General features: G+C 46.5%; 1 protein-coding gene across 5 annotated transcripts in view; it reads right to left on the bottom strand.

The window, feature by feature from the left end:
* The window catches only part of R3HCC1L (R3H domain and coiled-coil containing 1 like), a 482,602-nt gene that overhangs the window by 301,279 nt on the left and 159,385 nt on the right, over positions 1-21,938 (bottom strand). For all 5 annotated transcript variants that reach the window (XM_069611545.1, XM_069611546.1, XM_069611547.1 and 2 more), the window contains one exon: positions 19,446-21,401. In XM_069611545.1, coding sequence (XP_069467646.1) covers positions 19,446-21,401 — 1,956 coding nt within the window. The remainder of the gene's footprint in view (positions 1-19,445; positions 21,402-21,938) is intronic.

Here is a 21,938-nt window from a genome sequence, read left to right on the forward strand (position 1 = left end):
TGGTAAAGGTGAAGGAAAGGAGGGCATGGACTCACGTCAACGACGCCTGCAAGGTCAACCACAGCACAACGGAAAGAGAAGGGAGAAACGGCACTTGATGGGGAGTATTAATCAGTTACCGTTGACTTTTCTTTCAGCTATACGAATATATAGAAAGCGCTCAAATGAAGAAGATAATGGGCAAGACAGCAATGGGGGGAATGGGCAGAAAAATAAGCTTAATATGAAAATGATAGGGGTAGGATTGTTCTGTATCTTCGTCTTCTGTTTTCTTTGCTTACTCTGGTCTCTGCTGCACAAAGATTATAATGGTACATCAGCTGATAATACGGGGAAGACATGTACCAAGAGAAGTATACCTAGTTTTGAAAAGTTCTATGAACCAATTGGGGAGGGAGGAGACCCGGCATCTGAGAATGTGTGGTACGAGATGAAGAAGGTGGGGCAAGGAAGCACCAACGACAGTTGCTATGTGTGTTCACTAATCCCACACAACATAGGGACACAGATACAATTCTTGCCACAAGAAGTAGCAGCGGAGCAGGGGGGTGCCCGATTCACTTATCTCTATGTTGAACTAGAGGGCTGTTTCAGGGGCAGATAGTAGCAGTGCAATGGATAGAGGAAATGGAGGAGGTGTATGCAGATAACTACATGGCTCGGGAAGAGGCTACGAATATCACACCAACGGGTCACAGAGAGGAAAGCAGCTGGCTTCTACATAACAGACTCCTGATGCAAATAGGGGGTTCAGAGTTTCAAGACAGAAGGTGGGAAAGAGGGATGGTGCAGTGCCCTGCGGAAGGAATGGTGGGAGATGAAGAAAGGGTGGTTGAGGAAATAAATAGTGATTGCAAAAGAATACGGGATGTCAATGTACATACTTTGACATGGATAGATGAAAAACACTGCCCATTATATATAAAAACACTCACACAGCATTCTTTGTGTTTCAGAGCAGCAGGGATGATTGCGTTAGGAATGAACACTGGCTGCGAGAGACCGATGAGCATCTCAGCATTGCAGAAAGGGACAGCAGTGGTAATGGATGTCTGGTGGGCCCGAGGGTCCAGAACATATGATCAGTTGCCACCAGACTGGGGAGGGGTATGCACACTAGTGACCCTCCACAGCCCTGCCTTGGTTGTGCCACGGCTGATTTGTTGCCTTTCAATGAACTTTCTACCCTAATACAGAATAAGGAAAGGAAGTCGAAGGAGGAGAGAGATGAGCCAAAGCGAATGATAAGGACGAAAAGGGCTAGTAACTATATTTCTGTCGAATCATCACAGAGATTGGATGCAACTCCACAGCATTTAAAACATTTTCGGCAAAGCATCAGTCTTCTTTACATCCCTCTTGCTCCCCGGGGGTGAAAGCAGCAGCCAATGCCAAATGGCTTCAAATAACGAGGTAAGAGGTGCTCCATTTGGCAAAGAAGAAAAAGGACTGAATGCAGTGCGAGAAGAGCTCCGTGCCCTGCGCTTGATGGCCCTGCAAAATAGATTCATACTTGATCTCAGGACTGTGATGGAGGGGGGCGTCTGCCACAAGATAGGAAGTAGCTGCTGTACCGCAATACCCGCCAAGGATGCCACCAATGGGACACTCACGGAAGAGGTCAAGGAAATACACACCTTACATGAAAAAACGGTCAAAGAAACTCATGACACCACGCCGGAAAAATTGGCTCAATTCAATATTTGACTGGGAGCCAAGGTGGCTAACACCAAGTACAAAATAACTGTCCCAGTGATCGTCATGATGCTTGTTGCCGTCTGCGTAAGAAGGATAGTAATGAACTAGAAAGCCAGCCTCACAGGATGAAAGAGGGGGGGGGAGTACAAAGTGCATGTCATTTTTGTAGCACCCTCACCCCTCACCAAATGTAGAAGAATATAGTGCTTTCTGAGTGATGGACGGGATTGTCTAATAATTGGGAACACACTGGACGGGTATGAGAAATGTAGGGGAGGACTGGTCCAGGAGACCCCCCCTCGCCTGCGTTTTCTCCCCAGGTGAGGGCTATGGCTCATTGGGCGTCCCCTCATGCCACCCGGGCCCAGGTGATGGAGGGTTCACCCGCTGGAGACATTGCCCACACGTATTGATTGCCCACATGTATTAAAATTTAGCTAGGCCCAGAAGCCATTTTGTCTGGTAAAGATGGTGTGAGCTCAGCGCACTGTAGCGCGGCCCCCACCCTTGGAGAGTCTCAGTCATCCCTGTCGCCGCAGCACCCTGGCAGATCCGCTGCGAGCACGTTCCCACGAACAAGACGGACATGAGCTAGCGTAATACACTAACATTGTAACAGTTCACCTCCCGCAGTGTATCATCGCTCCCAGCATGACCCAGCCAGCAGGCCTGGACAATGAAAAGAACAGTAAAATGGTCATCAGATGGCAGACAGTCTTTATATATTAATGTCAAGACCACTCGCAAAGTATGCTTTCTTCCACAAAATCTCTTATATTACAAAAGCCTGTAAAATGTACAAACATAAGAAAGCATGCTTCCATGATATAAGCAATGGCGAGCCCACACCATTGCAGTTGGGTGCTAATAATAAAGGAGCGCTCCAGGGATCTGTTTGTTACGTATATCACTGGGAAACCTACCCCTCCATGGTTTTGCGCCATAACCAAGCTAATGCTGCTAGAGTACACGAGAAGACGAATGTAACCATACTATGGACTCATGTGAAGGATGCGCAAGAATGCACTCGTCATGTGTGTATGTCTAAGCCCCTTATGTGCCACCACCGTCACGTACAGTGGCGGGTCATTTTCTATGTACTCCACCAACCCGACTACTACCTCATTTACTGCAAATGTATATGCATGTAACTAAATACTGTAGCTGTTAAAACATAGTGTACGAATACGGTGCTCGGACTGGGTATAATCGAAACACATCCAGCAAAGTTTAAATGCATGTTTTAAAGTGATTTGAATAAGTATTATAGAGAGTGTTCAAATGTTTGTGATGTTTTTACCTAAAGTCAGCAACACACGAGGGAGATACCTTTGTGAATACGTGCAAGGCCATTCCCCCTCCCACCCTGCGAAGGCTGCCAAGACATGAGAGCAGAGGCCCGCTCTGCGCTACTCCACCTCCCCCAACCAGACTGGAGCCGCTTCAAAGATTTGTAGCCCCCTCTGCAGCACCCAAGGCCACGGCCCGCCACCTGCATTATTTACAGCACAGCAGTAAACCTCTGCCTGAACACACGCGCCCCCTCGTAAACCCCACAACCCACCGGACCATCTTAGACTTATGGCCCTGTGCAATCAGGACACCCAACACTTTGACAACACACAGCGGAACATCCATAACAACTTCTAACAAGGCAGAAAGACCTGTACCGCCCGTCCCAGGCCCTGAAGCTTAGCCCCTCGACCTATGGCCCCGGTCAACAGGACAATGGTAACCATGTCCTGACGTATTACCTCCAGACCCCTCACAAGGTACATTCCTCCTGTGTTGCATTAACCTGTAGTATAACCTATTGGAAGATTTACTAAAGAAAATAATATTGAAATGACTGAATGACTGCGGTGTGCATGGCATAGGGCAACCAAGTCAGGAAAAGACATTCATCTCTGACACTGGCCACAATGGCACAACAACACCGTCCGGATGAACTCAGCCGACCTGCCAGGCCCAGCCCAACCCACGAGGCTGACCAGTGACGTCTTCCAGCCAAAGCCAACCACATCGCAGCAGCACCTATAGTTAGTCGTCGCCACCCAATCCCATTGAACTTGTGCCCCCTATAGTGTGTAGGTTCTTATGACGTTTTTTGTAAATATATACGCCTGTCTTTGCTATTGTCAGACAGAGCGCTCTCGGAGTTTGCAGAGTTCTTTGCATGCCCTATTCTGATTGATAAACTCCCATTTACGCTCACCCGCACTCTGTCTTGGCCTTATTCCCATTTTGGGAGAGTCCTTCATTGTCTCTCATTGCAGGGAGGATCGTGCTGTTTGGGGACGCTTGCTTTCAGGAAGAAGGAGGGGACATGAACAGGGTAAAACGGTTATGGATGCCCAAGGAGCTAAGTAGGAAGATGATGGGAAAGAGGGTATCGATCGAAAGATCGATCAAAAGGGGGAATGTAATGAAGCTGCTAATTCTGCATTAGATAGGGGGCGCACCTACCAATTGAGGGAATTAACGGGTGGGCCGAGATACTTCCTAGGGGAGGGAACAAGGGAACTCTGGGAGCTGTAATCATTCTTCTAAACCAGACCTGGAAGGGAACAAGGGCAGGAGGATACATTGTCTATAACATCGACGCAAGGTACTCGTGTGTATGAGTATGAGAAAGGAGAAACCACAAGTAAACACACACTATGGGCATGCCACAAGTTGGGCTTCACGCTGAAGGCCTGCATCAAACACATGACCCGTGCACCACAGCATAGGGAGAGGGAAAGCTGAACTCAAACTGCTTGTCTCCAGCAGACCAAAAGCAAGGAGGCAGCACTGGGTTATGTAATGAAGGTTGGCAAACCAGTCCCATGGTTCCTCATGGGAGCTGGGAAAGTGGACTCGATCCAGAAAAACATACACATAACAGAGAGGAAGTGTTCATTGCCCTTTGGCCAACAGGTAGTGGAACGGTGAAGTGGAATGGCGCTGCGTTCCTTAAAGATCCAATCAGACGGTTAGTCTCTGTGTCCCTGGGAAGTAACCCACCCTCAGAACCTCCAGTGCAATGTTTGTGAAGGTTGCTATCTTGCATGTGCTGTGTGAATGTCTCCCTTGAAGTCACGTCCCCATATGCTCACACCAGAGAAAATACAACCCGCTAGGGAAGAAAGATCCAAGTTGATCTTGTAAGGATAACAAGTTTAATCTCACACGCAGATGAGAGCAGCAGCAAAGAACTCTGCTGCTAAGAATGTTCTGCCGAAAAGTAGTACAGGCAGAATCTTATAAAGCAAAACATTGTCATAAGTGACACAATACATGCAGTAAAAACCTTTGCTGCTGATTGGATGGACCTATACAGGTGCTGCCTTTATCCATATAGGATGGCAGTTTATTGGTTCCACCCCAGTCCGTCCGTCTTCCATCACGTAAGTGCTGTGGGGCACATCTCCTCACTTCGAAGGTCAGAAAACAAATGAATTATACTCCTACTATACAGCTTGTTTATCACTCATACTGTGCACTTGGCATACCTTCAGACGTACACACAAAGGAGGTTCCAGGGCACTTTAACCTTCACACACACATTTCATTCACTCCCTCAGCGCAATCCGGCTCCAAGGTCTCCACCCTCGTTTTGAACTATAATGTATCCCTCCCAGCAGCTCGCAATACAAATCACACGATTGTCGCTTCAACGATACACCCCGTCCATCCTCTTTGAACATTTCAGGACTTGTTACTTTGGGGTTGGTTGTGAAAGGGCACCCGGTGTCATGGGATTCTGAGATCTTAGGGTTTAGTCAGTTATATGGGCTATAACTCGTGGTCACCCGGGAATGGGCCGGGTCGTACATTGGCGAAAGTGAGATAACATGCATAGCAGGCCCCGGCGTCTGATCGCGGCCTTGTAGGGCACTCTGGTGAAAGACACATCTTTTAAACACTTTCATGAACAATGAACAAACAAGGTGGGGATGTGAACTGTCCTCATGGGAGCTCGGGCATGACTAGAGATTTATGTGGCCTTGTGGATTTGGGCCTAGTGCATGTAATGTCGCATTTACTGTTCAAGCCTTCAATTCTACCTATGATTATTAATATCTACACAAAATAGCAATGCCACCCGTGCCTTGGGCCACACCATATGGTTACACTATAATTGGTTATATTAGCATGGGTGTCATGATGCCTGCCCCCGGAAGACCAGACCAGGCCCAGCAGCCCTGGAAGCAGGCATCATGCCACTTGGAGCATGCCCAAAAGCCCCAGTTAGGGGCTGTTTGGGTACAGTCCTGGCGCCTATGGCGCCAGGCTCATAAAGATAAAGTCAGTCCTGGCGCTATGGGCGCCAGGCTCATTATTGATAACTTACCTGAAGCAGACCATGCTGCATACTCACCTGAGGGAGACAATGCTGCATGAAGACTCAAGCCAAATGAGGCTTAGGAGGGACTATTTTACTGAAGGGACTATTTTGTTACTTGGGTGGGGCTGTGGAAGAATACTTACCTGGATCTTCTTCCAAGGCTATTTAAACCACGCCCGGACAGCCACACGTGCTTTGCGTTATTCTGCTTGCTGCAGCGTAACGCTCACTGTGTTTCCAGTAGCTCCAGTCTTCAGCCTTGCCCGCTTCAGTCCTGGGACTCCTGAAACAAGAAGACAAAAGGAATAAGGGTTAGAACAGGAGTTTTAACTTTAATCCTTACCTGGATCCTGATCCATTTCGCCACGGAACTGAAAGACAGAAGTCTTTGAAGCATCGCTTCGCATTCCTACGGCGCCGCGCTGAACTCACCTGCTTGGCGGTACTTCAGCATTCCATCACGCTCTCTCCATCTCGCAGCCGCCCTCCGACACCTAAGGAGACAAAGACAGCAAGGTGAGCAAGGGGACTCTCTAAGGCCATACAAGCTACCCCCAAGGACTTACCTGATTTACCACGGAGATACTCACCTCATTTCGGGTCGGCGCAGTCAACTCTGCTTCATCGCCGTACCCCGGCCCCTAAGGGGAGAAAGCAAGGACAATACCAGTTACCCCCCCACAAAACTTACCTGATTTACCACGGGGGTCTCATCTCGGGTCGGCACAGTCTACTCTGCTTCATCGCCGTACCCCGGCCCCTAAGGGGAAAACACAATAGACTTACCTGAATCTTACCGAGTGCCATTTGGAAATCTTCGAGTGGATTAATCGGCAACTTGCAAGGAATCGGACAGAGTGAAGAGCAGACATTTGAACTCTTATGAACAATTGGACTTTAGAGTCAATACTGGAACTCACCAATTCCTCTACGCCAGTGAAGTAACTGGTCATCAACGCGCCCCTGCGGTCGACGCAGGATGGAGAGCTCATCCTTCCAAACCATCAGGTGAGACTAAGGAGGGGACATCAAGAGTGATCAGTGGGAAGACAACGGGAGTGGGGAAGGTGGGTTGACACTCAATTCCACGGGTGGTTAATTCCTCTTCTCCTTTGCAAAAGAATATTCTTGCGAGCCAGACAAACTAGGCTGAGCGGGCCAGTTCAGTCAGTTATCTCGGCGCTACACGTCACGCTGGTGGAAGTAACTGCGGCCCAGTTCCGGTCGACGCCCCCGTGGGAACCAGGTGAGCGTAACAATGGGTTCCTGCTGGACGGGAAGGTGTCCCTCTCACTGACCCCTCCCCCCTGGCTCATCGCAGTGCTTCAAATGCATCTCGCCTTACTTTAAAGCACCTGGGGGGGGGGGGGCTGTCCCCTTCCAAACATTCCCCCCTTTTGTTACCTCTACAATAACAAATTCTGGAATGGTTCAATGCTCCCGCTCCCCAATTTCTACATCTATATATGGATTATTCCTCTTTACTTGCACCCATGCCCTGCACACTGATCGCAAACTCTCCCCCCTACGTGCATACTCCTCAGGTAAACAAGTCATGTAAATGCTTCCCCCCTCCACTGCCAGGTCCAACCAAACCTCTGCGTAATTTTCTGAATCAGAGGGTGGGGAAATGATTGTATGGTATAGCGGATCAACTTCATCTCCATAAAGGGATGGGGAACATTTGCTACTTCAGGCCACCCTGTGTGTTTACTTTCTGGCACTACCTCAATTGACGTCAGGCATAGTAATGTAGCTGCAAGTCTGTCTCACTCCCCAGCCCACCCCTCCTCCCAATCACAGTTTCTTTTCTCTCAGTTATGTCCACCAGACCTATCTGTTGCAGCTTGTTTGTTCTCCCCACTTCTGTTCCCCCTCCTAAACCCGCCCCTCCAGCACTATCTGAATCATCGTCAGACATAGGAATACTGTTGCTTGTTTTGTTCCTCTCCTCCTTCTTTCAAATCTCCCCCCCCCCAACCTTCTCTGGTTTTGCTTAGCGGCACTACCTCAATTGCCATCAGGCATAGTAATGTAGCTGCTTGTCCGTTTCCTTCTCCCTCCCTCCCTCCCTCCCCATCCCCTTAGCACTATATGAAATGTTGTCAGGCTGATTATGATAGTTGATCTTTGTTCTTTTCACATTCTAACTGTTTCAAGGTCTGAAAGAATGTTCATTGTATTTTTCCCATGTTCCCTCCCCTCCTTGAAGCGCTTTGAAACACATTGTGTATAGGCACTATACAAATAAATAATCAATGAAACCCCTAATTGATAGCATCATTCTTGCGATATCAGGCGCCACAGCATCAAAGGACCAGTTGGCAAGTGCAGAGGATTATCAGGATGAACACAATGATGGGCATTAACATCTTCATGATTGCTCCAAGCCACGATGGGGCCCAGTCAAACGTCATATTCTGCCAATCACTGTTCCGAATTCCTCCCTCCATCTTCATATGGACACCTAGGCCATGGACAGCTGCAATGATGTGGAATAATCAAGCGTTCTCTGCATCTTTTGCAGGCACAAATGTGCAACTGGAATCGTAACATTTTTTTGCAAACCTCACTCTCCATCGTTGTTAACATGTCGAGCACGTATCGATTTTGCATTGTCATAAGTCTCAGTGCTCGTAACTCGACCTTGATCGTGTTGAACCCATTCTCTGTGTCATTTTCGAGCTGGACCAGTTCCCACAGCACTATTTGCAGCCATTTGGCATTGGCTGTAGCCTGCACCCCCGGCAAGAGTAAAGAATTGAAAAAGGTTTCTGCTGAGCTGAAAAGCCAATATTCTTCTGGTATTTCAGCAAGCAAGGTGGAAGACAAGACGGGGGGGGACAAGCTTTGATGTCTTAGCCCCTGCTACCTGGAATTCTATCTCCCCTGATCTCAAAAAGATTCAAACAGATGACTTCAAAAAAGGCTAAAGACCTTTTTGTTCAACTCTCCCTCAATCTAAGCTGTAATTTACGTCTGCCACTCTGACTCTGATTTTTCTGTTTTTGTCTTGTTGTGTTCTTTGTGGGCCCTGAGGCCTTCGGGCGAGCTGGCGCGTTACCAAAAATTAAAATAAATAAATAAGAGTCTTTAGAAATGTAATTCGATCTTCTCATTCTCTGCGGTTGCTGGACCTGTCCTTCTCCTAGCTGGATATGGGATTCTTGCGTGGGCACCAGACTCTATCTTCATTCTGCAGTATAGGAACACTCTTTGGTCCCTCGATAGGCATCACTCCCCACTTCAGGTGTTCTTCTGGGATTACTAATAGCATTGAATACAATTTGGCTAGTGAACAACATCCCCTCTGTGATGCTTGGAGGTGCAAGTAAGCTTGTCGGCCACAGATGCAGTAGTAATCCATCAGTGCCGCTGTTCCTTTCTTCATGTCTGCTATCAGAAGAGTTTTATTACAATGTTCGGTTGATCCGACAAAGACTGTGCTCTTGCTGAAAAAACAGAGTTTATAGCCTTCTTCCTTGTGCACTTGCACCGGTTTTTCCATTGTTGCAATCCATGTCATTTTGGTGATATGCTCTGCCCATATTTGAGCACAGAAGTTGACGACTCACTTTTCCTTGCTATATGTTACCAGTCCTTCTGCCAAGCAAGATAGTGTGCTGTCCTGCCAATTACTGATATACTTCTGCCCCTTCACCTTCAGATAAGGTAACTCCACACACTTCATATTCTTTGGGTCTTCAATGCATATCACAAAATCTAGGCACTGTGTGCCTGGAACATTCCTTTTATTCTGTATAGCGCAAGATGAACCAGGCATTGTGCCTCTATAATTGGGGCTGCTTGTGGTACTAACACCTTGGGCGCCCCTGATGCCTGCGAAATGAGTGACCACACATAACAGCTCCCATTCACAGCATTTCTCCCCACACCACTCATATCAGAGTACCATGAATTAGTGAACTCAAGGTGATGAATACCCTCAATCACATCAAAACCCAACCCTTGATAGGTATCATACTTTTGCTGTACTCCTCTCTTCATTCTTCTATACGCATTCTCAAGGATGGCTGCTTCAGCAATACTGTCAGGAATATCATTATACCATCCACTTCTATTATTATGACTGCTCATATTAGTACTGATATAGGTAAATCTACTCGTATTACCAACATAAATGTATCATTTGGATAATATACAATCTATTCCCCCCACTGCCCCCCTTTATGGGACCTCCCCCTATAATACCCTCCCCCAATACACTCCCAGTAGTACTAGTAATATCATACACAATCCTCCAGCAATTACTGAACCACTATAATATATATATTTCAACACGCTCTAGTTTGGGTCTCTACTCCTCGGGTCCCTACATAACAAACTATGTACATTAGTTGCCCCCATCATCTTCTTTCCTGAAATAGAAGCACAGACACATAAGACAATGAAAAAAGGGAGATACATGCATGACGTACTTTGTACACAATGAAGAACGAAACTGGAGAGAGGATAAAGAGAAGGAGAGAGAGAGAGAGAGAGAGAGAGAGAGAGAGAGAGAGAGAGAGAGAGAGAGAGAGAGAGAGAGAGAGAGAGAGAGAGAGAGAGAGAGAGAGAGAATGTAGCTAGCAGCTGAGCTTTGGCCTGCCACTTGAGCGTGCCACCAGACTCATATTGCCCATGGACAGACCAGTAAGGTAGTCGGGTGCTGGTACTGTCCCCCCTTATTTTAAATATACATACAGAAGGTCAATGCCCGATTTTTTGTTATTGGGGGGCTTGCGTTATAATAAGGCAGAAATACATTTGAGGAAAACAATGCAACACACGCTACCCGTCTCCTGTGAATTTTTACAATTTGTGTCCACCACTTATTGACACCTAAATAGTAGTGTCATTCTAAGACCACTATAGATCATCCAGACTCAGGATTTGAAGTGTTTTCATGACATAAAAAACAATCAAATATTTATTTTTATAATGAGAGGTCTCTTCATTTTAGAAATTCATACATAAAGAGATAAACATCACAGTGAGGATTGTAAAAATTGTACATTACAAGGGTTTTATATAGAACCTCATTTCTTTTTGCATTTCATTTGGTCATACTTTTACATTTATTTTCAAAAGGGCTTATTAGCCTAAGTATACTCGATGCAACTTGGTCATTTTTTGGGAAAAAAAGTGTCTTAGGGATGTTGCGTTGACACGTTTCGGCCTATTTCCGTGGAATAAACCCCATCCTATAGAAGGTTTTTCCGGAGGCCTTCCTCAGGACAGATATTATTGGTTTCTTGTTATTCATAGATCTTTTAACCCTTACAGGGACATCTGGAAAAGTTCCTTTTAATGGAGCCATACAATTTGATCTTTCATGCAAACTGGTGCAGGAAATTGTAGAATGGGTGGGCACGTTTGCGTAATTGTCTTCTGTGCGAAACCGCGCAGTGAATTAATCTAGCTTCTCTTCAAAGACCGCCGTTTCCAAACGTAGATGTCCAAATCTATTATTTTAAGACAACGGATGCACTGGTGCTTTTTCTGGAGGTGCCCTACGAACGTCAGAGAGGTGGACCCAGTAACGCAGTGGTTGAGTCGTTATATGCTCAGGATCTGTTCCCGTTATCTGTGCAGCATCGGGCGTCTAAGTAGTCATGATCCTGGGAGGTGTAATCTGTCGGGAGACCCATTTGATGGCCTGAGTTAGTGTCAAATATTCCCTAAATTCCTCTCCTAACACTGTTGCAGTCAAGTGTGTATCAGAAACCCTTCTGACAGGAGATATGGGGGTCTGCATATGCTGGCCAGTAACCACCTCGTGAGGAGACATATGATGGTCTTTACTTGGCTGCGTGCATAAACCAAAAAGGGCCAGGGGCAGACAGTAGTTTTTCTTTAATGTGGTGCACACTTTAGATAACTAACTCTTAAGGAGGCCATTTATTCTGTCCACAATGCCATTGGCCTATCGGTAATAAATCAAACACATCTGATGCTTGATGCCAAGTAGTGCTGTAACGTATTGGAAGAATGCATTGAAGAAATGTGTGCCATTATCTTATCTCAAAACCTCACACACACCCCAGCATGTGAAAACTGCCCGCACTAGACACCTTGCAGCAAAATTGGCATCAGGATGTGCACATGCCCTGCTTTCACCCACCAGGAGAAGGAAATACTACCACAATGAGATACCTAGATCCATTACAACGCTCACCCATATCAGCAAAGTCTATGTGTAATTCACAGAATGGCCAAGTAGGGCGGGGCAAGGTGCCCTGTAAAGTCATCCCTGTACTAAAACTTTGACAGGTGGTGCAATGTATGACCATTTCTGTGATGCTTTCCTGGAGGTTTGGTATAAGCCAATCCTCCTGTATTTCTGCAGCTATGTGTTCTTTCAAACTTGCAGCTCCTGGGGCATTACTGGCTTCCCAGAGCTCTTCTGCCTCAATAACAAGTCTGCCAGAGACTGCTTACACCCTCTCCGTAACCACCACTTCTTTTCCATCTCAGATGCCCTTCCATGTAATTCAAAAATTTGGCGGATGGGCAATGCTGTGTAAGGCACTGGATGTCTGTTTTCCGGTGGGACAGTTCCAATGTACTCAGCGGATACTTCATTTGGCCGATATGCCACCATTTTGGCTGCCATGTCGGAGGCTGCATTCCCGCTCGAGATTTCATCTGTCCCATGAGTATGGGTGGCGTATTTGACGAGTGCCACAACAGATGGCTGCAATAACGCTTCTAACAGTACTGCATGCTGTAATGGTGATCCATCCGCCCTCCGAAACCCCCCCTCTTCCAACGGGAGAGACCGCTGTCTACCGTTGTTGTACCGTATGCCGAGTCAGAATATATCGTGACCTAACACCCTTGTGACGCTCTCAGAGCTTCGATGAACATCAAAAGTTCTGCCACCTGTGCAGAATTATGGGTGGTCAACCTTTTCATGACCACCGTCTTGTACTCCCCCCTTCCTCAAGTCGTACCACTGCTGCCCCTATCTATCGCTGCACATTCTCCTGACCAATTGTGTATGACCAGTCAACAAAAAGTACCTCACCTTTTGCCAATGCACGATCCCTTGCTTTAGGACGTCATCCTCCTCCCCCTCAAATGTTGCAGTTATGCGCCGTTAGGTCCTCTGTAGTAGGCATGTCTACTAAAAAGGTGGCAAGATTCACTGTTTTTCACCTAACCACATGAATATGGGGATTAGAGATGATAATCTCATATGCCGACGACCTTTGAGTAGTCAGGGTAGATTTTGACCTTTCTAGAACGGCAAACAAAGAATGTTCCACATACAATGTTACTGAACACCCCATTACTTTTCTCTATAGCAAAGGCAGCAGCTGCTAATGCTTGTGTGCATGTGAACTCCCCTTGCATCACTGCATCCAGAGTGCCACTATAATAGGCCAATGGCTTGTGGCCCATAGTGCTTTTTTCCGTTAATACTGCGGTCATATGATGACCATCAGAATGTGAAAACAAATAGAATTCCTGTGTGTAATCCGGGGTGGCCAGTACGGGTGCCGAACTAATGACTAAGTCGTCAAACTGTTTGATCATTTCTGCCATACACTGTAACTTGTGGTCCTTTGTTTTCTGTTCTTCCCTCAGGGCCTGCAAAAGTGGCCTTTTTTATACAGAGTAATCTAGAATCCAGGCCCTGCAGTAGTTGCACAGGCACAGAAACTTCTGCATCTCTTTAACTGAGGCAGATCTGGGGGTGGCCCGTACAGACGCAGCCCTGTCGGGTAGTATCCTCTTCTCATTCGCCGAAATGAACTGGCCCAAATAGATTACTTCCTGCTGGCAATATTGTAATTTAGACTGGTCAACCTTGTACCCCTTACAGGCCACCAATGATAGGAGCATAATGGAGTCCCTTCGGCACTGTTCTTCACTGTCACTACACACTAGCAGATCGTCCATGTACTGGATAATCGTGCTAGGCACCTGAATATTCCCCAGATCGGCATATGCTTGGGCTCTCACAGTACCCCTGAGGCAATATAAGGTGTTCAAACCTCATCTGGCCCTGTGTAAATGCTGTGAGGTACCTCATCTCCGGATGGAGGGCAATCGAGAAACATGCATTCTTGAGATGCACTACTGTGAAATATGTGGCTTCTTTGGGGATGCTACATAAAACTGTCACAGGATTTGGAACTACAGGAAACTCTTTCCGTACCACATCATTTAGGGGGCGCAAGTCCTGGTTCATTCTCCAATTGCCCCTGTTGATTTCTTAACAGGATATATTGCTGTGTTACATAGGGACATGGATGGCACGATAATCCCTTGATCCAGATGGGCCTGTATGGTTTTTCTAATGCTCTCCCCCGCCTCTCTTGATCAAGGATATTGTCTTACCCTAGGCAGCACCGCACCTGGATTCAGGGTTATACGCACAGATATTAAATCTTTCATTACCCTACATCATGTGGATTTGTAGTCCACCGTAAGGGCAAGTGCTGTAAATCATCAAAAAATGGGGGCGGAGTTACTGCTGCCATTAAAGGACACTGCACTCTTCAATACTGTTTCATTATGTTGTATTGCAAATTTCCAGTATTATTTCCCACTCTTCGTCGTTATTCTCGAACAGGTAGTCATCCGTCGCCTCCTTTAAATGTACTGTTGGGTCTACACAGCACACTGTGCGCCACTCACACTCGTCCCTATTAATTCCTAATAGGACAATCCTTCTGTCCCAAACCAACAACTCCTGTAGGTACAGAGATAATATTGTTCCTGCCATCACCTCGGGTGACACAGTTGGTAGAAAAATAAAATCAGTGGGTACTCGCCAGAGTTGCTTGGCAATCTGGGGCACCGCTTTCACAAGTACTGTAATACCGTACATAAACATGTCCGGGTCCAAAGGAATCCCAGAGACTACCACCTCCTTTGTCACTGTGTGCATTAGCAATATCGCCCTTACAGCAGGTCCTTCCCCAGAAAGTTGACAGGAGAACTCTCAGAATATAGTAAGGGTGCCCGTACTATCTTTCCTCCCACCTTTACAATCAAACTCCTCAGTGTATGGAACCTTGGAAATAGCCCCAGAGAATCCCTGCACGTCAAGATATTTTCGTGATAGTGGAAAGTTTACTTCCAGGATACATGATTTAGTTGCAACAGAGTCCACCATGAATATGAACTGCTTATTTCCCATCTCCGCCCTCACCAACGGTTCCTCTTCAGTGCTCTCCGTCGGCTGTCCTAATCAGGATATGTGCTCATTCCAGGGAATGAAAACAGGCTACCTGCTACAACTGCTGCTCCCCCAAAGGGAGCGGCAGCCGCACCTGACACACTATTTACTGGGGCAACACTGTCCTGCTGTTGCTGCGACGGGTACCGCGCTTGTGTGCCCAGCGCTTGGGGATGCTGATTATAAGTTTGGTATTGCCCCTGTGGGTACTCCTGGTTGAGATACCCTTGACCCTGTTGCTGGTACCCTAATCCTTGAGGTTCTTGGGGCCCTTAGCCCTGTTGCCGAGACCCATAATTATACCCCACTGCAGACCTACTCCTGCACTCCTTTGCGAAATGCCCCCACCTTAAACAACATTGAGACTGTCTGAACCCTCCTCTCCTTGGTCCAAAACCTTCTCCTCTTGCTCATTGAAATACCCCTCCCACTCACTGCAGCCCTCTTGTTGCCGCTGTGGGCCGGGGTGCTATTGCACCCCCGCCCCACTGTCTTCGTCCCCCTTCCGCCCAGAGTGCACCAATAGCAGCAATCACAAATTATTGGGTATTCGCTGTTCCTTCCAACTGTACTGGCGTCGGCACTGGCAACTGAACCGCTACCTTTGCCAATTTTTTCTCCAACAATTTTGCTTCATCCCCCTGGCACCTTTGCGCTGTTTCTCTCTCCCGCTCCTTAATCCTTTTACAATGATGCACTATTATACTCTGAATTTCCGGCCATCCCTTCATTTCAATACTCACAATCTTATCCAGTGCCTTCTGCACTTCCTTCGGCAAACCCCTCTTTACAATAAAATAAAAGAATGGTATTGATTGATCCCACGGCCCTCCAGTCTCTGCTCTCCATTTTTTTGCATTATAAGACTACATCTAGCTGGGTCCTCATCATCCCCCATGGTATACTACATTAAAGACTTCAAATCGAGAGTATCCGGAAAGCCCCTTTGTAATGCATCCCATACCATAGGCCTAACTCCATTAAATGATGCTCCATCATGCGCATCATCGTCCAAGGTTACTCCTGGGTATCCAGTCTTAGCCCACACCTCCCTAGCCTGATCCCCCAATTATGGCAACCAATAGGCTCTTAAGATCCCCTATCTCTAGGGGCACGCTTGCTGTTTGTTTTGCAAACTCATATCCACTTACTCGCCCCTGCTGTGAGCTGTAGGAGGGCCTTAATTAAATTGAATTGTTCTTATCCATTTGGGGCCAGGGCCCATACTGTGTCCTCCCTTACCCCTTATGTATTAGAGGCATCTGCATTTTTTCTATACTTCCCACACCCTTCTTCACTTGTCTTAATGCCATTCGGCCAGCCCTATTCCTCAACCTGCCTCCTGCCCAGATAAATGCTGCTTGGGGTGGGGGCGTGTTTTCAGCTGCCTCTTCACCCCTCCCTTCTTCTTCACTCGGATCTTCTGTGAACGTACCAGCATCCACTTCATCCACATTTTCTCCCAACACCGTATTCTCATCTCCAAGATAATCCACCGACCTGGGCTCCTTTCTTTCTCAACACCTACCCGTTTTATACCTTCAGTATCCATCTTGAGCAATATTTCCCCTGATTTCCACTCTACCGATCCTTCTCTCAATGCACCCTTCCTGTTTCTGGGGCTGTGGATTCTGCTAGTAAACTGGTCAACCTATCCATGAATTTCCTAGACCTGTAACACCTTGATGCTAGTACTTCAGGTGGGTAGGCGTGGGGGAGTGGTAGCCTGTGGTGTTGCTGATGCTGCAGGAGAGCCTACGGCAGTAGAAGGGGTCCTTCTCACAGCGGGTAGATAACTTGGATTAGTGTACCCTTCTGCGGGATATGTTGACAAGGGATATAATCCCCTACCCCCCCCCCCCCCCCACTGGCGTCCCGCCTTCTTCTCCTTCTTGAACCGGAGATGGTTCTGCTCAAGTTTCAGAGAAACAGGGAGGCTTTTCCAGAGGGAGGCACCAGCCGAAGAAAGAGATCTGCCCCCAACTTGTTGCTTGGAGAAGCAACTGACCGTAAAGGAGTTGGAGGTGGAGGAGCAGAGGGCTTGAGTAGGAAGATATTTCGGTAGAGAGAGTTGGAGGTATTGCAGTCCCCAGCCCCAGAAAGCCTTGTGGATGATGGAGAGGGTCTTGAACTTCATCCTTGCCGCCACTGGGAGCAAATGAAGACAGTTCAGTGCTGCATAGATACGATCCCTGGGCTTGAGGCCAAGGACAAGTCTTGCAGTCCTGTTCTGGATGAGTTGTAGAGGACAGAGAGTAGAAGCAGGTAGATTTAGAAAGAGGCTGTTGCAATAGTCCTGCCTAGAGAGCACCAGCGCTCTGGAGACAGTGGGCTTCTGGGGGAAAGTGAAGAAAGGAAGAATACATCTGAGGAAGTGCAGCTGGAAGTCCGATTTCTTAGAGACGTCAGAGATGTGGGGAGAGAAAGAGTGTGGAGTCGAAGATGACCCCGAGGTTGTTAGCCTCACAGGTAGGAGCAGGAAGAGGGTCCAGGGTGTGCAGCCAGAGAGAGGAAAGGAGGGAGCTGGTGATCCGATGAGGAGGATCTCCATCTTACTAGCATTAAGGCAGAGATCATTGGTGGCACACCACTCCTGGATTGCAGACAGACACTCTGGGATGAGAGGGGGAGAAGAGGCGGCTGAGGGTACCCTGAAAGAGAGCTGAGTATCATCTGCATAGCACCAAATGTTGGCACAGAGAGCAGCTATGCGGTGGGCGCGAGGTGCCAGGTATTTGTTGAACAGCCAAGGAGAATGATTAGAACCCTGGGGAACACCACAGGTACACATAACTGGACCGACATGCACCAATGTGATCACAATGTCCTTCAAAAAGGTTTCTGGTTAAATAAAGCATGTTTAATGGCCTCCAGTTTACTCGTTAGCACTCACGTTTGGCCCATATCCAAACTGAAGAACAGAGCAATAAAAAGAATTACACAACATCATACAATTTTGGTCAAGTGGGGAAGCCATGATTAGAACCCAGATCTCCAATTCCACTTGGCAACTTAACTAGACATGCACATTTTCACTCCTTCCTGTCCCACCCTCTTCTCCCCTTTGCTCTTCTCTACAGCCACACCTCCTCCATACCTATGGTTCATGCATAAAGATGTTTGAATAGGGAAGGAGGACACATGCCTTTGAGAGTACAGCTGGAAGGTGGTACTGGGTCTATGTGGATTGGAGGCCTTGATGGAAAGTGGAAATGTGCTGAAAGACCGAACATGGGGTTGCATGTGTGTTAAGGGATGATGATCTTGCTTGTAGGGGTGTGGGTGACAGAGTAGTGCGATGGAATGTGTGTGGGGGTCTGTTTGAGTTGATATTGTGTGCATGTGGATGCAGGCTGGGCGGTGAGGATGTGACTATGTATGGAGAAGAAGGCATGGGAAATCTGAACTTTCCGATTTGAAAGTATTCCTTGTCATGCATGATATCATTATAGCTACTCTGGTCTATTGTTCTTTACTGGGACTATTCCACTTGGTCAATATAGCAAATCGTTGCCCATCTTTATCGCTAGTCCCCTAGCAACTGATTAAAAGAAAATCCCCCCACAGCTCATGAGAATTGCCAAGCCTGCCTAATTGTCAATAAATACTAATCTTTTGCCCGTTGTCAATGTCTCATCTGCTGGTCAATATTCCAAATTCTGCGTGATGGCTAGCATTCCTAATTCCTTCTGATGATTATTATTGCTAATACTATGATTAATGTTCTGTACAAGCCAGAGTTGTGGGTCCCTCTAGCCAGAACACTTGAGAAAAGGAGCAGAAAATGCAAATTTTGGGAACTGTATTTAAAAAAGAAATTAAAAATGAAGAATTCCCTACAACTGCTGTTAGGTCATGCTTGCTCGCTCAGTGACTTCAGGTTTTATCTCAAAGATGAAAATAGTTCAATTAGCCATGGTGTGTGCAAATATTGTTTGCTGGGCGATTTGCATAGCTAGGTACCTCCATTAATCCTGTATGCAAAGTGTTAAGAATCAACAAAAACTTACACTCCAACATAGTCAAATGGCAATTAAGGGGCGATTTAAAAAAATAACTAAATCAACATTGCAGGTTTGAATAAAATATAGAAAACCCAAGAAATAAGTTTCGTAGGTAACAGTTTAACAAGCTTCCACTTACAAAGTGAGACTGACAAAGAAGAATTAATTATGTTGAGTTTGCAGAAGGACTAGACTTTTTATGTCACACTATTTACCTTACCTTTTCTAGAAGAAGTGGGTCCAAACAGTCTCCATAGTCATTAAATAGAGAATCCCAGCTGTCCTCCTCAACATTGCCATCGGGTAGATTTGTCTGACTAGAGCAAGGAACAACAGGCTCAACCCATCTATCCACTTGAGCTGCATTACATGGCTTTAAAATGTCTTCTTTGTTTCCAACAATAAATTCACAACTGTGCTCGGTTTCCCGCGGTTTGCTGACCACCTCCGAAAACTCATTTATCTTGTTTGAAAGATTGCATGCATGTTCAGAGATGATGTGCATGAACTCTTTTGCATGTTCGACTATGATCTCTGTTATTTCATCTGCACAATCGGTCATAGTGACTGGGATAACATTCTGACCTTCTGCTTTAGTGGCAGCTGTTTCCGATAAGCTGCCTGAGGTCTTGCCATCATCATTTGGCACACTATCGATGACGATTGTACCACCCTCCGAGACAGCCACAAAAGACTCACCAATAGGTTGTGCCAAGCTGCCATGAAACTTGCCAATATGACCCGACAGGTTTTCAATGGAATTGTCTAGCGTGTCTGTCACACGTCTGCTGACAACATCAACTTGCTCTTCAGAGCTAAATGTTATCTCGCTGCCGGTTTGTGCCACACTCCCAGATGTCTTGCCAGCCTGTTCCATCACAAAGCGGGAGGCATGTTCAAACGGTACAGCAGTTGCACACTCGGTTTGCAATGGTACACTGCTTTTGATTTGCAGTGTGTGCTTCTGTGACAAATCTGGGCAATTGACAGTTCTATTTGAGGCAACAGGCGTCTGCTGCTCCTCCTGAGATGTGTCCTTGGTCATGGTTTCCTTTGTCCAATTGTCTGTGTTATACAGAATAGTATCTGCACACTGCAACCCCTGGTTTTCAATGATTTCCTTTTGCATCAACGTAGTTTCTGTGATGCCTTTGAGAAACAAAGGGGAACTGCTGTCATTGATACATAAAAGATTCAACAAACCAACTGGAATGCCATCTACACACTCGGGGGAGCCGCTAACCTCTCCCACATAATCAGGTAAAACGTCTGCCTCGACTATGTGTTTGGACATTCTGCACGCAAGTGTCCCTTCATGCACTGGCAAATTATCTGTAACGTTGCTTGCGAGATCCAGGCCCACGTCCATTGATACTTTCCACTGCTCAAAAGAACTGTCTCTGTTTGACGTGTTGACAAGATGATTCTCAAAGAAGCAATTGGATTGTGAACCCCCAAGCTTGGAACAGACTGCATCGTTTGCTGGATTAATAGCTGTTCGCGTATTTGCAGGTGTATTTTCTGTGCAAACCACACCACAGACCCCCGGATCCCAGGCCTGGCCTACTTTTGTATCATTTCTTGTTATCTCTTGGTGTGTGCTCTGCAAAGGATGAGAAACGTGCAATTCCTCTCTTGGTTTATCGCTTTTGTCCACTTCACATGTGTTCACAGTGCCACGCACAGTCATGTCAACCTCAGTAGAAGAATCATAATGTTCTATGACAAGATCACAGTCTGCTGCTAATGCTCCTTCCTGCCTTCCTGCTACCCCTGCATTGTGTACTTGCTGGCCGATGTCCGCTGATATTGAAGGTACTCCACGCTCTTCAATTGCTAAATGCCTGCAGATTATATCCTTTTCATTAGGTTTCTCGTTTTTTCGTTTCTTTGCTTTGGCTTGTAGCTTTTTTCCTTCCTTGACTTTTCGCTGGCGGGCTCCAAGTTGAGGAGTGTGCTTTGTAAGGTCTGTGGTGCACAGTTTAGGGATGAGCTCCTGTATTTCAGGAGCACCGTCCTTTAATGGTTCAGTGACATCTTGAGTAATCAGCTGATCATCCTCCAATTTTTGAACAGCAGCTTCTCGTCTGGCTTTGGGCACATAGAGGGCCATATCAGGACGCCTGGCTCGCGATTTGCATTTCTCCACATCATGCTGCATTATTCTTGTCGTTAGCTAAATGGGATTAGAAGAAAAAAGAAAACAAGCCTAAATGAGTGCACAGCATTACTGAAAGGCAATACAAATAAGGAATGTCCTCTAACATGTGAGGCTGGCGAGAAAGATGAAGATAAGAAAATGTGCCACCAATGAATAGATCAACAATAAGCCAAGACTACAACTCTTAAAGCTTTTCCATTTTCTTGGTACCCAAGTGTAAAATAAAACGCCGAGCGTAGACTTTTCTGATTGATTGTAATGTCACTACATTAAACAGACGGCAGTCCAATGATTTATAATACTTCCTTTTGAACAAACAAAATAAAGACATCTATTTCGTTCTGATTTAATCAGGGTCATGGGCTGAGAGAGCTATTTAACAGAAAAGTTATGTCTGTGGGTGTATGTGAGAGAATCTCTGTACAGCAGAAGACTAACACAATCTTCAAACTAAGTACAATACCAGAGCAGAACTAATCGCCACAAATAGAATACAAGGACCATAGAATGAAAGCATACATCGCACACCCTGAAACTAACAAGCTGGATGGC

Source organism: Ambystoma mexicanum, chromosome 8 (assembly GCF_040938575.1).
Source record: "Ambystoma mexicanum isolate Mex_15411 chromosome 8, UKY_AmexF1_1, whole genome shotgun sequence".
NCBI lineage: Eukaryota > Metazoa > Chordata > Amphibia > Caudata > Ambystomatidae > Ambystoma > Ambystoma mexicanum.